We start from the raw sequence: 14,743 nt of genomic DNA on the forward strand, positions 1-14,743 counted from the left end.
AAAGTATGGAGAATATGCATACTGATGTAAGGGTGTAATATAAAGGAATAAAGGCTGATAGTTTCTAAAGAAACTGTTTGGGGCTGCATCGGTGGGGGTAATGAAATAATTTGAATATATCAACAAAGTTGAAATGGTAAATTGGCCACCGTTACGATTATAAAAGCTGACGTTTCGAGCATTAGCCCTTCGTCGGAGCGAATGAAACGTCAGCTTTCATAATCGTAACGGTGGCCAATTTACCATTTCAACTTTGTTGATATATTCAAATTATTATGTAATATAAATGATTAAGCTTTCATAATTATTTGTGTTGATTGGATGTCAGTACTCACCCCTGGTCCAACTAGCAGTGTTGGTGTTACAAATGTAAGACAAGGATTTTCCATTCCACCATATGGAAAGGAAGGAGGCAGAATTAAAAGGTCATAATGTCCCCAAACATAGCTGAATGTCAGGCTCTCAGCAGTCTTCAGCTGTTCCTCTACCTGCCAATGCAAATGAATATAAAAAATCTAAGAATCAGATAAAACAGCTAAAAATAAAATATAATTGTGAAATTATTTATAGTGGCTATATGATGTGGAATTCATTTCAAATAACACAAATCATTGTTTTCCAAAAATAACTTAATGTTAATATATTACTTCACCTCTGAAAACGTGGCAGGCAAAAAGTTTAAACCCTTTGACCCTTTAAGACTTAGTGTAACTTGTAACATCTAATTTCTCCTTGCAACATCACCCCTGTCAATCACACATTAAAGTCATTAGAATAAAAGATACTCTAGATTGTTTTGACAAATTCTCGTTTTCAACACCCTAGGAAATGTACAGAGAACAGCACAGAGAATATGCATCCTGATATTATGTATGAGGCAAAGGGTTACAACAATTAATGTTCCTCCCTTGAAACAACATGTGAAAGAAATTGAGGTTCATTGAAAAAAGATATTGTAGGCCAAAGATCAAAATAATTGTAATTGATTTTAGGAGGTACGAGTTTCAAAAGAAACTGTGATTTCAGTCAGTCATCAAACTTTATTTCCCACACATCATTTTGCAATCTCCACCCACAAATAGCAAAAGCTAGATGATGTGGGCGGAGAGGTAAGGTTACAGCAGTCATAACAGATAATATAATAATTATTGTAAAGTAACTAACTAACTAACTAAGTAATAATTGTAAAGTAACTAAGTAAGCTATCTGGATAAATAAGAATTATTGAAAAACAAGCTAGGGTTACAAAATATACAGTCTTACAGAATAGTATTACAATCAATTTTACTCCTAACAGAACCTATCCATTATTAGTACATTGATTCAAGGATGCAGAATTTGCCATTTTTTGTAGAAGAATGGGCACTTCAACATAATCGTCCTCTGCTTCCATTATCGAGAGTAAAAAGTCATGAAAATTTTTCTCAAAAGCTCCTTTGGAGAGTTTACGAAATTCGTTAGGAATTGCATTCCAAAGTTTAACTCCAAACCTGGAGAAAGAATCTTAATTTAGATTCAGTCTTGAAGTTTGAACATAATAATTTCCAGATGAAGAAAACCTGGTCTCATGCTTGTGCTTTGAATTAGCTTTAGTAAAGAAGTCACATATGTTAGACGGAGCATTCATGCAGGAAACATCAAACATTATAGAAGACACTTTTTCAGCATATGACATTAATTTTGTAAAGGTAGAATTTTTGAGGAAATAAATAAAGGCACAGCACGGGCTCTAGGTTCAAAAAAGTATATCAAACGAAGAACTCGTTTTGAAGCATGAGAATTTTTTGTAAATGGGTTTTGGCAGCTTGACCCCAAGCCGCCAAACCATATGTCAGATGAGGCAAGATCAATGATTGATAAATATTTAAAAGAGTTTTACGTGGGACGAAGTGCCTAAGACGGGCAACAACAACAACAGTTCTGCTTATTTTTAATGCAACATTATTAATTTGAGATTTCCAACTTAAATTGCTGTCCGATACGACGCCAAGATATTTAACATGGTCTTCGCACTGAACCGTGGTAGGAATTTGAGCACAGTTATCAATCATTTTAATGTTAACCAAGTAGTTCAACTTATGTTGATATGGACGAAAGATAACATAGTTTGACTTTTTAGCATTCAGCATTAACTTATTTGCATTGAGCCAGTCAGAGGCTTTGAGCAGTTCGCTATTGACGGTTTTTCAAGAGATTTCAAATTAGAGTCAGCATACAACAAGCTCGTGTCATCAGCAAAGAGACAGAATGACAATTTCGCTGAAGAGTTATGAATATCGTTAATATATATTAAGAATAACAGAGGGCCAAGCACAGACCCCTGTTGGACACTACATGAGATCATACATAGAGTAGATAAGTTAAAACCCAATTCAGTTACTTGTGAATAACTGAGAAGGTACGAGGCAAACCAAGCATTGATAATTCCTCTGATGCCATAATGATTAAGTTTTAGAATTAAGATTAAATGGTCGACGGTGTCAACGGCCTTTTTTAAGTCTAAAAAGACCCCACAAGTGAAAAGTTTTTGGTCCATATTGTTTTGTATGACATTGACAATATCAATAATGGCAAGTTGTGTGGAATGGTTTTCGCGGAAGCCATACTGTGACTTAAATAGAATATCATTTTCACCAAGGTAGAATTTGAGGCAGTGGTACATTAATTTTTCAAATATCCGATTCAAAATAGACAGTAATGATATCAGGCGATAATTACCAGGGTTAGTCTCTTCATCATTTTTGTACACAGGAACAACTTTCGCTTTTTTCAGTTTGGATGAAAAGATGCCCTTTTGCACAGATATGTTTATGATGATGGAGAGAGGATCCGAGATAACACATCTTGCGTCATTGAAAATTCGAATCGGACAAGAGTAGAGACTGTAAGTTTTATTTTTAGGGATCAGAAGTATCTCACACTCAATCTCCTGTGGCATAACTGGATCAAAAAAGAAAGAGCTTGGATTATAATTGGGAGACAAGTATTCCGTAAAATAACGAGATAAACGAGGTACACGTGAAGCTAGATTTTTACCGATAGAAGAAAAGTAGTTATTGAAGATGTTAGAAATCTCAAGAGGATTGTTAGTTAAGGTGTTATCATCAGGATTTTTAAGAGAAGAAAGGAATTGTTTTCTATTCCTTTTATCGTTAATTAGCCTATTTATTCCATTCCAGGTGTTTTTCATAATTATTGTTTAAATTCTCAGCAAAGAATGCATGATAATAATTCCTTTTACTAAGCCGAGTAAGACTAGAAATTTTGTCTCTGTATATTGTTATAATTTACAAAATCACCCAATTGGAGGAGAGAATGTTTTATTTTGATGGATTTTCTAAGGCTGCTAGTTATCCATGGTTTAGAGAATTGCTTAAGCTTTTGTGATTGGAAACAGTCTTTAAAGGAGCATGTTTGTCAACGAGTGCCAATCGTGTATTGCAAAAGTAAGAAAAAGCTGTATCAACAACTGATCGCTAAAGTTAATTTGGCTTACCAAAGCATTAGAGCATTCAGAGTTAAACTTGCTCCTAGAACCAGAAAAGTCTCTGCGTTTTTGCTTTCCGCGTTTTGGCCGCTGAATAAAATTGTGAGAAATACAGAATTGTGAATAGTGATCGCTTATGTCAGAGATAATATCACCACTGGTAATTTCAACATGCACTTTGTTCTTTATAATATTATCAATAAGAGTGGCTGAGTTATTGTAAACACGCGTTGGTTTGTCAATAGTTGGGATGAATGAAAAGCTTTGAAGAGAAAGTAAGAAGTCCTGAGTATAACATTCAAGTTTCAGCATGAGGGAGGTTTATGTTGAAGTCGCCCATAATATATATTGATTTGTTTGAGGATATTAGTCTTTCAAGTTTATCATCACGATATGGAGGTCCCGTCTCCTGCAGGGTTGGGGTAGGAGACGTTAATTTCCCACACACGAGATTACTGTGTGATGGATGTCCTCCCCTGGGGTGGGATGGGTGGGAGGGTGGACTAGCACGAATGGTTCCTATGTTCCTTTCTAGTCCTTCCCCACTGCAAAACTTAATGCAGTGAAAATGGACTAAATTAAACTAAATTAAAATTAGATATTCTTGGAAACGCTTAGTAGAGTTATGTTGCCTATATATGATACCACAAAATGATGTTACTTTTCAGTGGAAATTGAATTTTGATCCATAGCGACTGGAAGGCTTCGTCAAATACCTTTTCAATGACAGTATACTTCAGGAATCATTAATAATACAAGCCAACACCTCCAGAAGCTAGAGGTGTCGGTACATATTCGAAAACATATCCAGGTATGCTTGGATTAAAATCCAATTCTTTACCACTAATTATTTTAGTTTCTGAGACCCCTATAATGCTAAATTCAAAATTTAACTCGTCCAATAGATGAACTTGAAAGTTTTCAAGATTTCGCTTAAGACTCCTGATATTATTATGTAAAAGACAGAAGCTCGAGTCACTGACAAGACTGGGAAGTTCACTTTTAAATTTGTAGAGACTATATGGGGAATAGTATCGACTATGAATACGATGATTATAGAGACCATGACCTGGATTGGTGTCTTCAAGTGCGTTTAGTTTGATGAGATTAAAGTCAAAAATGCTAAAGAGTTTATCTAGGTATTTTTTGGCCAGCAAATGGGAAGGTAAACAATTATTAAATTGACCATGAGCTAAGTTTACATTTAATCCAAAATACGGGAGCTCACGGAATAAAGATAGAGTATCACGAGAGTTTAGATCATTAGCGCTCAAATAAAACTAACTAAAATAGATCATAATAAATACTTATCGATCTGATAATGTCAGGTGTCCAAGGCAAGTCGCTGTAGACTACCAATGTCTGTTATCTTTATTGATGGGGAACCCTCACTCTTGCGTAAATAAATTGTGGAATTCTTGGCCCAGCAGAAGCTGTATCGATACTGTTCTTTAAATCTCTTCGCTTCAAACAACAGGTGTTTTTTTTTTGGGGGTGAGGTGATCGATGATTCTGACTCTGTCGAGAACACTATCAGCAGACAGACCGATATTTGATGGGTTGACTTGAGAGGTACTTTGTCGAGTTTCCATGACACTTGCTTTTGCAAGGTGTCTTACAAATTTACAGATGACCGGTTTTGGAGCGCCATTTTGTTGCCTCGAGGGGACGTGGTGAGATATGTCAATGTCTGACAAAAGCACTTCTGCCCCCATCTCCTGGAATAATTTTACTCACAGGGCGCTTGTTTCAGCTGTGGTTTCGCTGCTTTTCTCGGGCAGGCCAACTATTTTTACATTAAATTGGTAGCTATATTCCTCAACCTCATCAATGGCATTGCCAACATGTGTGACGTCAGCGCTAAGCTTATTAAGACAACAGCTTAATGCCTTGAGTTGATCAACGACACCAGAATTAGATGCTAACAGGTCATCGTATTTGTCACTCAGATATTGTAGACTATGAGACACAGTTTCATCATTCGAAGCATTGTTATTACTATTACCAGTCATTGCAGCTGCTTCAGCACCAAAGGTAATGGCCAAGTCGATCCAAACCTTCTCTTTCAGCTGCGTTATTTCCTTCGAAAGGGCGTTGACCTTATCCTTCAAATCTTGATTTTGTTACTTTAGCGAGGTAACTGACTCTTTTGGCATGATTTTAGTGAAAATAATTAACAAAAGGACTGTAGAAAAACGAAAAGATTAAGGTATGAAGCAGGAGCTCAAAATTAGACATCCATCTTGTCTCCTGACTGCTGACCGCTTTGCTTTGGTGGGAGGTATTATATAATCGTCATAATTTGGTTTTATTCGATCAGGTCAGACATGGAGTCTGCTACTGGTACTACGTAACCCAGTACAACCTGTCACATGGACAGGTGGTCAGCGTCTAAACTGGCTCCCCTCACCAGCTTTTTTTCTGTTGGGGAGGGTGTGGCATGTCACCCTTGCAGAACTAAAAACAACACCTGCTAAAGGGCAGATGAGCTCCTTGCGAGCCAACGGCCATCATGCAAGGCGGTCCTGATAGTCAACCCGCCTTCAGCTACGGAAACGACAGGTCCTGACAGTCAATTCGGCTGCAGTACTGACAGTATGCAACAAGCTTCTCTGCGATCATTTCAGCTTTGCTGTGTCGTCGATCAACAGGGTACTTTATAGGACTCTTTATAGTAGACAACTAATACTTTATCAACTCAGTTGGTAAAACCAAATTGTCTTTAGTTATAAATTCAATACCCCCATGTGCACCGACGCAAGACCACAGTTTCTTTAGAAACTTATCCCTTTTATTCATAATTGACTTTTATTAGTTTTGCATTTAATTGGCTGGGGCAAATTTTTCCCTTTGTTTCTGTTTTCTTCCCTTACTTGTCATTGTGTACTTTTTTGCTCTTCAGTATTTTGCCGGTTACGCTCCTTTGTTACGTGCTGTATGTAAGTTTAGCTAATATATTATAGTTTTGTTGTCTCACCCCTTTCTTTCAACCAGAGTTTTTTTTGTGTCTATCTGTAATCAGTGTTCGTAGAAGTAAACTTTTCCTTTTCTTGGTTTCCCCAACCATAAACCCTGGTTATACTCAGCATTTGGTAAGCAGCTTCATTTTCATCCTTTTTTTAAATTTTGTTTTGCAGTGGCCTTTAGATGGTTTGTTCGTGTTGTAATTACATTCTTTTCTCGCTCTTGTGGGAATTTACTTTTTTCTGACATTACAGTAAAACATTTGCTGAGGCATCATCGTGTTGTTGTTTTCTTCGAATTGGCCCTTGCCTGTTAAAGCGGTGCACATTGTCTTCAGTGTTCACCACTAAAAACAAAGCCACTCAACCAATTAACAACAACACTTACATTTGACAATCAACTCCTTTACTAACATCTTACCTCTGCAAACTCCCAGGCACTCAATTCCAACATCTCTTGCTCAGTCCATACCTTAGAGCGACGTCCCACCTTACTGAAAAAGCAAAAGCTTAGAAATTCAACCTCACTTTTAAAAATCCCAAGATGAAAAACCCTCTCAAACTGAAAATTCATAAAAAGATAAGTCTTCAGCTGCACTAATAACTAATCAAAAGTAAAATCTCAAAAGGATTCATATGAAAATTCGTTATTGTTTTTTTAATTTTGATAATGTTTTGTGAAAACCAAGAATAGGAGAGGGTTTGGAGAATAATTGTGGATACTGACATGATGTGTAGGGTGTTTTCAAGGGTTAAACAATTTGCTATTTTTTTCTTTTTGCTTTTGTATTATCATTTTGTTTGTAATTATATCTTTTAAAAACTGGCCCATCCAGACTAACATTGGCTACCCATGGGCCAGGAAAAAAGTTGAAAATAATTAAAAAATAATTATTTAAAAATTATGACTTGATGACAACACAATTATTGTTGTTGTTTATGTTCACGTTGTAGTTGGCAAGTTTTTATGTAACTTACTTGCTAACCAAGGCTCCAACTGCAAGAGTAATCAGATAACTGGGAATTACCACCTAGGGATGAAAGCAAATGAGCCTAATTAATATTACTCTGTTCTGCATTGTGGCCCATTTTGCAAGCTAAAATTGAGTTCAGCAGGCTTAAATGTATTTTAGCTTGTACACTTGTGTGATTGTTCAGCCTTTTTTTTGTGTAATTTTTTTTCAGTTCTTGTTTCCTCAATGCTTCCAAAGGATAATAAATAGTAAATACAGTTTATGTTCTTGAGCATAAATTTTTTTGGATCTCTCTCAGATATCATTTTAACCCCAATTAACCCCCTTTAAGAGTGACTGGCTTCTAATTTCTCCATAGAATATCACCCTTGAAGCAAATATAGGGGTCGAGAGAATCAAGAAAATGATCACCAATTTAATAAACTCTGAATAATCAACATAATGGTGTGAATAATAACAATACCTTTTTTTCTTTTTATTAATTTATCAAAAGTAATAAATGTTCTACCTTTTGAGTGAAAGTGTAAATTTTCTTTTCAGGATTTTGGGGATCATCGCAACTTCCTGTTCCCTCAGCACTCATCAATGCAACAAGCTCTTTAGGTACAGTTACCTGGTTGAAGAACATACTTCTTTACCAGGACCTCAATAAACTACAACTGTGACTAAATCTAAATAATAATTATGTACTGTGTAGATCACTAAACGTCTATTTAAGAAATGGATTCCATTTCATTGTACCTGTTCTGTAATCGATCAGAGATGATGTCAACATGAGTAAGAACACAGAGTGGGTCAATAATGTTTGTACAACATTTTGATGCCATCTATGATCTATTATGGGAAAATTCACTACTCGACATTTACGGAATTCCACATTGAATTGCATGTGAAAACCAATATCACATGAATTGTGAAGCGATAAGTAATGAGTCACGTGATAAATTTTCCTTGAATGGCATAACTGAATAGAAGTAAAAAAAAAAAGAAAACAGCATTACTTATTGCTGTTATCTATAAGTAGATGTGAAACAATATAAATACTTGGCCTCATTTTCAACTCACAGTTCTACACTAAATACCTTGCTTTGTTAACCAGTCAGAAAGCAAGATTTTATTTAATGATGTGATTCTACTGAATAGATGCACAGTAACATGAAATCTATTTGTTATATTAGTTAAGAAGCTAAAAGTTGTTAAAGGGGATGCCACCTTTGCATCCGTCCTCCAACAGCTCATCAGTAAGAAACAACCAAAATGTATGTGTAATTAAGCTTATAATTACATGATTAAACAAGACTTACCTGTAAGTTAAAGTTTGATCGATATTCTGTCTTGTCATCAGTCCGGAACGAAGGAGTCACATGAGATGCGCATGCGCATTGCCAGTCAGTCTTCAAAGTGAGTGGTACAGGAAAAAGGAACGAAGGAGGAAGGGAGGGAGGGAATAAGGGCATGTGACTCCTTCGTTACGGACTGATGACAAGACAGAATCTCGATCAAACTTCAACTTACAGGTAAGTCTCGTTTAATCATGTAATTCTATCTTGTCATCAGTCTACATCACTACGAAGTCACATGAGATTTCAAAGTCCTGTAACACGAAACAGTACTACAAGTAAAAGGGTATTTTATTAAGGGTAATAAAAACCCAAACGGAACAAACCAAAAAATACGAAATGCAACTAGCAGATCACTTGGCACTTGGATTCAACAGTACAGAGCCAAAGTTAGCTGAAGTATTGTACACTGGCTTAGCAGAACCTCGCAAAGGTACTCGCAGTTGACCAACCGGAAACCTTCATAATTTCAGCAATGTTCAAACCCTTAACCTTAACATTGGAAGTAGAAGCAGCCCTGTAGTTATGAGCAGAGTACTTAGTTACAGTGTATGTCAATCCCTGCAGATTGCAAAAGTCGCTTAACCCATCTGGAAACAGTGTCCCTTGCTACTGGCTTAAAGGGTTTGACATAGCTTAACAATAACTGAGAATGATCCCTACGCAAAGGGTCAGTACGATGGATATATTCCCTCAAATGTTACACCACACAAAGTTCCTTGTCCCCGGAGAAGGCCAAGAGTTCTATAGGCTCTAAATGTCTTCCTGGTTTAGTCTGCTTTAGCTTCTCATGGACAGAAATTCTGTACCGATCACCTAAGTCCTGTATGTAGTTAATGTCAAACTTATGGATGTTTGTCCACGTTGGCCTGTGGTAAAACACAGCAACATGGTTAACTTGAGTGTGAGTTCTTTAAGGGATAAAGCACCAAAGATCTTCAAATAATCCAACATAACATGAACATCCCATATCTCAGTGTATTTTGGGAGGGATGGCTTCAATTCAAAAATGCCCTTCATGCAGCAAACAACCAAGGGATGATCTCCAAACTTTTCATTGCTGTCCAAAATAAGGAGGGAAGACAGGGCAGAACGGGCTGTGTTAACAGCATTGTAACCAAGACCAGCCTTGTATAAAGAGACAAGAAATTCGACACCATTGTGTACTCCGGGTTGAAATGAATCAATATCCTTGTCATCACAGTACTATCTCCAGCGCTTTAAGTATGTACGGTACTGCTTAGAAGTACCCTCTCTCCAAGAGGCCATAAGGACATCTTTCACACTTGATGATAAATAGTATTTAGCAAGACTTTCCCTGATAAGAGACCGACTACGAGGTTGAGGTTGTGCCAAATTGGGTGTACTTCCTCTGGATGACTTGGTAACCGGAGTAGGTCCCTTCTTGCTTTGAGGTAAAGTGGTTCCTGTTTCAGCATCCCCAGAGCTTTGAGATACCAACCTTGGGCTGGCCAATCCAGAAACACAACAACTCCTTGAGCTTCCTCTCTCTGTATTTTGCTCAAAACTGCGGGAAGTACACTAAAAGGTGGAAAGGCGTAAATTTCCAGTTTAGACCATTGTAATGAGAATGCATCTATGGCGAAAGCTTCAGGGTCTGGTCTGTATGAAACATACTTCGGAAAAAGGTGATTAATGCAGGAAGCAAAGAGGTCAACGTCAGGTTGAAAATTTAACCTTGATAGAGCATTTTGGAGTGTGGCTTTATGAAGCTGCCATTCTGCTTCCCTTTGGTTTCTTCGAGATTCAAAATCAGCAACAAGATTTTGTTTACCAGGGATATGGGCAACACTCAACCAAACTTCCCTATCTATACACCACTCCCAAATTCTTTTGGCTAATGAGTTACACGAATCGAAATGACTCATTCCCATATGATCAATCACATTCACAGCTGTGGTATTATCACACATTACTCGAATGTGTGTGTTAACCTAGCCTTTAACAAAAGTTTGTAAGGCTAAGTAGATAGGCTGCATTTCCAGGTAGTTTATGTGGTACTGGGCTTCAACATGGGTCCAATTCCCCCTTGTAGATACTCTGTCATGTTCAGCTCTCCACCCTAAGAGGGAGGCCTCTGTAGTAATTTGATGTTGGGGTTCCCCCTGTGATATCACATTGTGGGCAGTCATCGCATTATCACACCACCACTGCAATTCACACTTAGCTTGTTGTGAAAGGAACATGTGAGCATCAAAATTTCCTTTTGCCTGCTGTAGGGCTAGACATTTGTCTTTTTCCAAGTGCCTGTAGAACAGGGGTCCGTGCCTCACCCCAGGAAAACTAGCCACTATTCTGCCAATTGCACTTGCTACTTCCCTTATAGATAAAGTGGTAGCTCGCAAAAACTCAAGACAAACAGTTTTGAGGCCCAAATCCTTCTCGGTTGTTAGTTGAATTGTCATGGTTGATGAATTACTGATAAAGCCCAGAATAACCAGCTCCTGAGAGGGAATAAAACTGGATTTCTCAGGGTGGACAACCAGACATAACTGATCAAGTAAGACTGTGGTATCTATAACATTTTTGACACAATCGTCATAAGTCCGACCTTGTAAGTAAAGGTCATCCAGGTGTGCAATAGATAATATGCCCTTGTTTGTGTAAAGCGGCTAAAGGAGGTTTCAGAATTTTTGTGAACTGGCGGGGGGCACACGACAACTCATTGGGAAGGCAAGTGAATTCATATAATTGATATGCCCATTTAAATCGCAAATACTCTCGATCCTCACTCTTAATAGGGATGGAATAGTATGCATCCTTCATATCTATAGATGCCATGAAACAATTGGGTGTTACCAGCTTAATTATGGTCTGAAGAGAATCCATCTTGAAATGATGATGTGTCACAAACTCATTAAAATTTTTTAGGTTAAGTATGAGTCTAAAAGTTCCATCTTTCTTGGGAAGCAAGAAAATTCCTGATACAATCTGACCCAGAGAGTATTTCACTTTCATAATAACCCCTTTTTGGAGCAATTTTTGTATTTCCTGGTTGATAACAGAATATTCGTGCTCATTAAAAGCATGGCCAGGAAGCCTGTGTTGACTAGGGTTCCCAAAACATCAGACAAAATTATAAGAGCATTAGTAAGATCCTTCCATGCTGCAAAATGACCAGCGACTCGCCCTACCTTAAAATTGTGGCAACAGGCCTGTAAATAACTTAAAAGGCAAGGCAGAATTGTAGGAAAATCACTTACCGAATCTCCTATTGCTAACAGTTGGTCAACTATTTCTTTTCGTTGAACTGAGGCTTTTTCTTTTTGTGGAATTAATTTTCTGTTGACCTTTCCATAAAAAATCTCTTTTAGGCCCTTTATTATAACGCTCCTGGTACCAGAACAATGGCGCCCTGTGTAAGGGCATCCCTGTGAAGAGTGACCCACAGATTGGCTAATTTTGCTACATTCCCTAGCATTTTGCAGCTGCTTGGCGAGCTCATCCCCAAATAAATATTGGCTCATCAGGGGTACTTCAGCACTGCAGATGGTGGAGTATTCCTGCTTCAAAGCAGGCTTGATCTGTTCTCTTTGAAAGTGAGCCAACTGGGTGTTGACATGGCCCAACAAAGCAACAACATGAACAGACTGCATGATCAAATAGGAACTCCATGAAATAGAGGCATTTTGCAACAAAACATTAGTTGTCTGTAGGGTCGCAAAAGTAACTTTACGCACTACTTGTTGCATATTGGACAACTGGAGATCAACTTTCCTTTTATTAGGATTAAGTTGGTTCCATATTTCGCGGTTGACTTTTGCGGCTTTGACGTCTTCACAATTTTCAGGTCGCTTATATTTGTCGAGCAGGTTTTTCAACTTTTCTGAAGAGAGTTTCTTTCCCCAACGCTTTGTGGCTAAGTCTGCCAATTGTTGCATGATTTTGTCGCCAGTGGCGTCATCATCCTCAAAACCATTAGCAATGTCTTGGAGGATCTTAGCCTCCAGAACGGGAGTTTCCCGCGCTTGGCCGGTGGCCCATGAGTGCTCGGTGAGCAGTTTTAGATCTTCATCAACAAAGTCATCCTGTGCATGAAGGCTTAAATCGTCGTCCGATGGAGTATTGTCTCGTGCTCTTTTAGAATTTGAGCGACGAAGGTAATGTTTATGTTGTGACTCGGACTCGTCAGTGTCTGATGAAGGATCGGCCGATCTTTTCCGGCCGCTTGACCTGTCATCTTCGCAAAACTTGGCTATAAGGCCCGCCATCTGGCCCATTGTTCAATCAATGTTGTTTAAAGAATTTAAAATGGGATGGTTTGTATTCATATCCACCACAATAGCCGTTCCCAGTGCATTGGTGGGGATAATCGCATGGTTTGGTGACGATTCACCTTCAGCACTCATTTTCCACTGGGAAAACTAAAAACTATAGACTGAAATGAATAAATACAGAAAAGGGACGACTCCTACCTTTTTGGATGCCGGCAAGAGGCAAGGAAAATGGAAGATGCTGAAGATTTGCAAATAAAAATGCAGGAACCCACTCATGAACGACAAATTTAACTAGCGAAATGCTTAGCACTGACTGGCAATGCGCATGCGCATTTCATGTGACTTTGTAGTGACGTGGACTGATGACAAGATAGAATTAACAATTATTCGCCGAAGGCGAGGTGAATATCGTCATATAATCCCCGAGACGGGGATTATTTGACAATATTCACCTCGCCTTCCGCGAATAATAGTTTTAATAGTATAATTTCAGAGCTAAACAACAGAGAAATTTCTAAAATCATAACATTTTAGTTTAACATTTCTATATAAACCGCGTGGAGCAGTTTATATAGCATCATATAAGGAACCGCTCGACCAATCAGATTGCTGGAAACTCTTTGTTCAGCTCTGAAATTATACTAATTATTAATAATATCCCCTTAACTCCCATGGGTGACCAAGACAGAATTTCTCGTTACAATATCAAAACAATAGTATTACTAACGATATAATATCCCGACGTTTCGGCGACTTCATGACGCCATTATCAAGGGTACGAATGAAAATAAAATTAACAAATGCGAGTTCAAGAGTTACAACTAATTTGCATAGGGGAGGTAACTACACAAATACTTTAGCACGGATAGAATCCGTTTGCACGTTCAAACTCAGTGTTAATTGTTTGATGTAAAGCATCTCGTTGACAAGACAATCGAATTTGTTCATGAACAAATTTGATTGTCTTGTTCATGAACAAATTCGATTGTCTTGTCAACGAGATGCTTTACATAAAACAATTAACACCAAGTTTGAACGTGCAGACGGATTCTATCCGTGCTAAAGTATTTGTGTAGCTACCTCCCCTATGCAAATTAGTTGTAACTCTTGAACTCGCATTTGTTAATTTTATTTTCATTCGTACCCTTGATAATGGCGTCATGAAGTAGCCGAAACGTCGGGATATTATATCGTTCGTTTTTACCTGTCTATGTATTACTAAATCTTTGTTAATAGTATTGCTAAGAAGACAAGTGAAGAGAATAAAGAAAAATATCAATTTGGGAAGTATTAGTTGATCAGATACCAAATTCTCCAAAGTTACATCTAATTTAGAAGAACTATATGGCAGACAGTGGGGTGAATTAGCAATAAGATCTCAGGAGTGATCTAAATCATACCTCTGCTTGGTAAGGTGTTTTTACACAAGGTGTGTCTTGGCAGGGAATGAGACTGCGAGCGTGAATGGCCTAAAGGAAATATAAATATTTGTCAGTCTAAATCTTAAGGCATGTAATGTGGTTCAGCGCTCCAAAGTGGACAGTATTTCATGTGTCACAAGTTTAAAAAGGAAAACTTAAAATCTCATTCAGCCTCTTGCCTTTATGCATCATATAGTAACTGTGGGCTAATAATCACATGTCACATACAACTCTTTTTCTGCCTCTGCAAACTTAACTTTTTTCAGTTCAAAAATTGAAAAATGTGTCTCTCACTCATATTATGTTTTGCTCAAGAACAA

General features: G+C 37.8%; 1 protein-coding gene and 1 pseudogene across 2 annotated transcripts in view; both read right to left on the reverse strand.

Moving 5' to 3' along the window:
- Positions 1-14,743, reverse strand: part of LOC148731207 (leukotriene A-4 hydrolase-like) — a 29,286-nt gene that overhangs the window by 11,415 nt on the left and 3,128 nt on the right. The window contains exons 4-8 of one of the 2 annotated variants that reach the window (XM_088760172.1): positions 14,403-14,471; positions 7,933-8,037; positions 7,429-7,481; positions 6,872-6,944; positions 336-488 (exon numbers count right to left, since the gene is read on the reverse strand). In XM_088760172.1, coding sequence (XP_088616298.1) covers positions 336-488; positions 6,872-6,944; positions 7,429-7,481; positions 7,933-8,037; positions 14,403-14,471 — 453 coding nt within the window. Of the gene's footprint in view, positions 1-335; positions 489-6,871; positions 6,945-7,428; positions 7,482-7,932; positions 8,038-11,988; positions 13,015-14,402; positions 14,472-14,743 lie in introns of those variants that run through there. The other variant, XM_088760171.1, reaches the window with a different exon arrangement.
- On the reverse strand, positions 3,862-6,865 carry LOC111319488 (uncharacterized; annotated as a pseudogene).

This window comes from Stylophora pistillata, chromosome 5 (genome assembly GCF_964205215.1).
Source record: "Stylophora pistillata chromosome 5, jaStyPist1.2, whole genome shotgun sequence".
NCBI lineage: Eukaryota > Metazoa > Cnidaria > Anthozoa > Scleractinia > Pocilloporidae > Stylophora > Stylophora pistillata.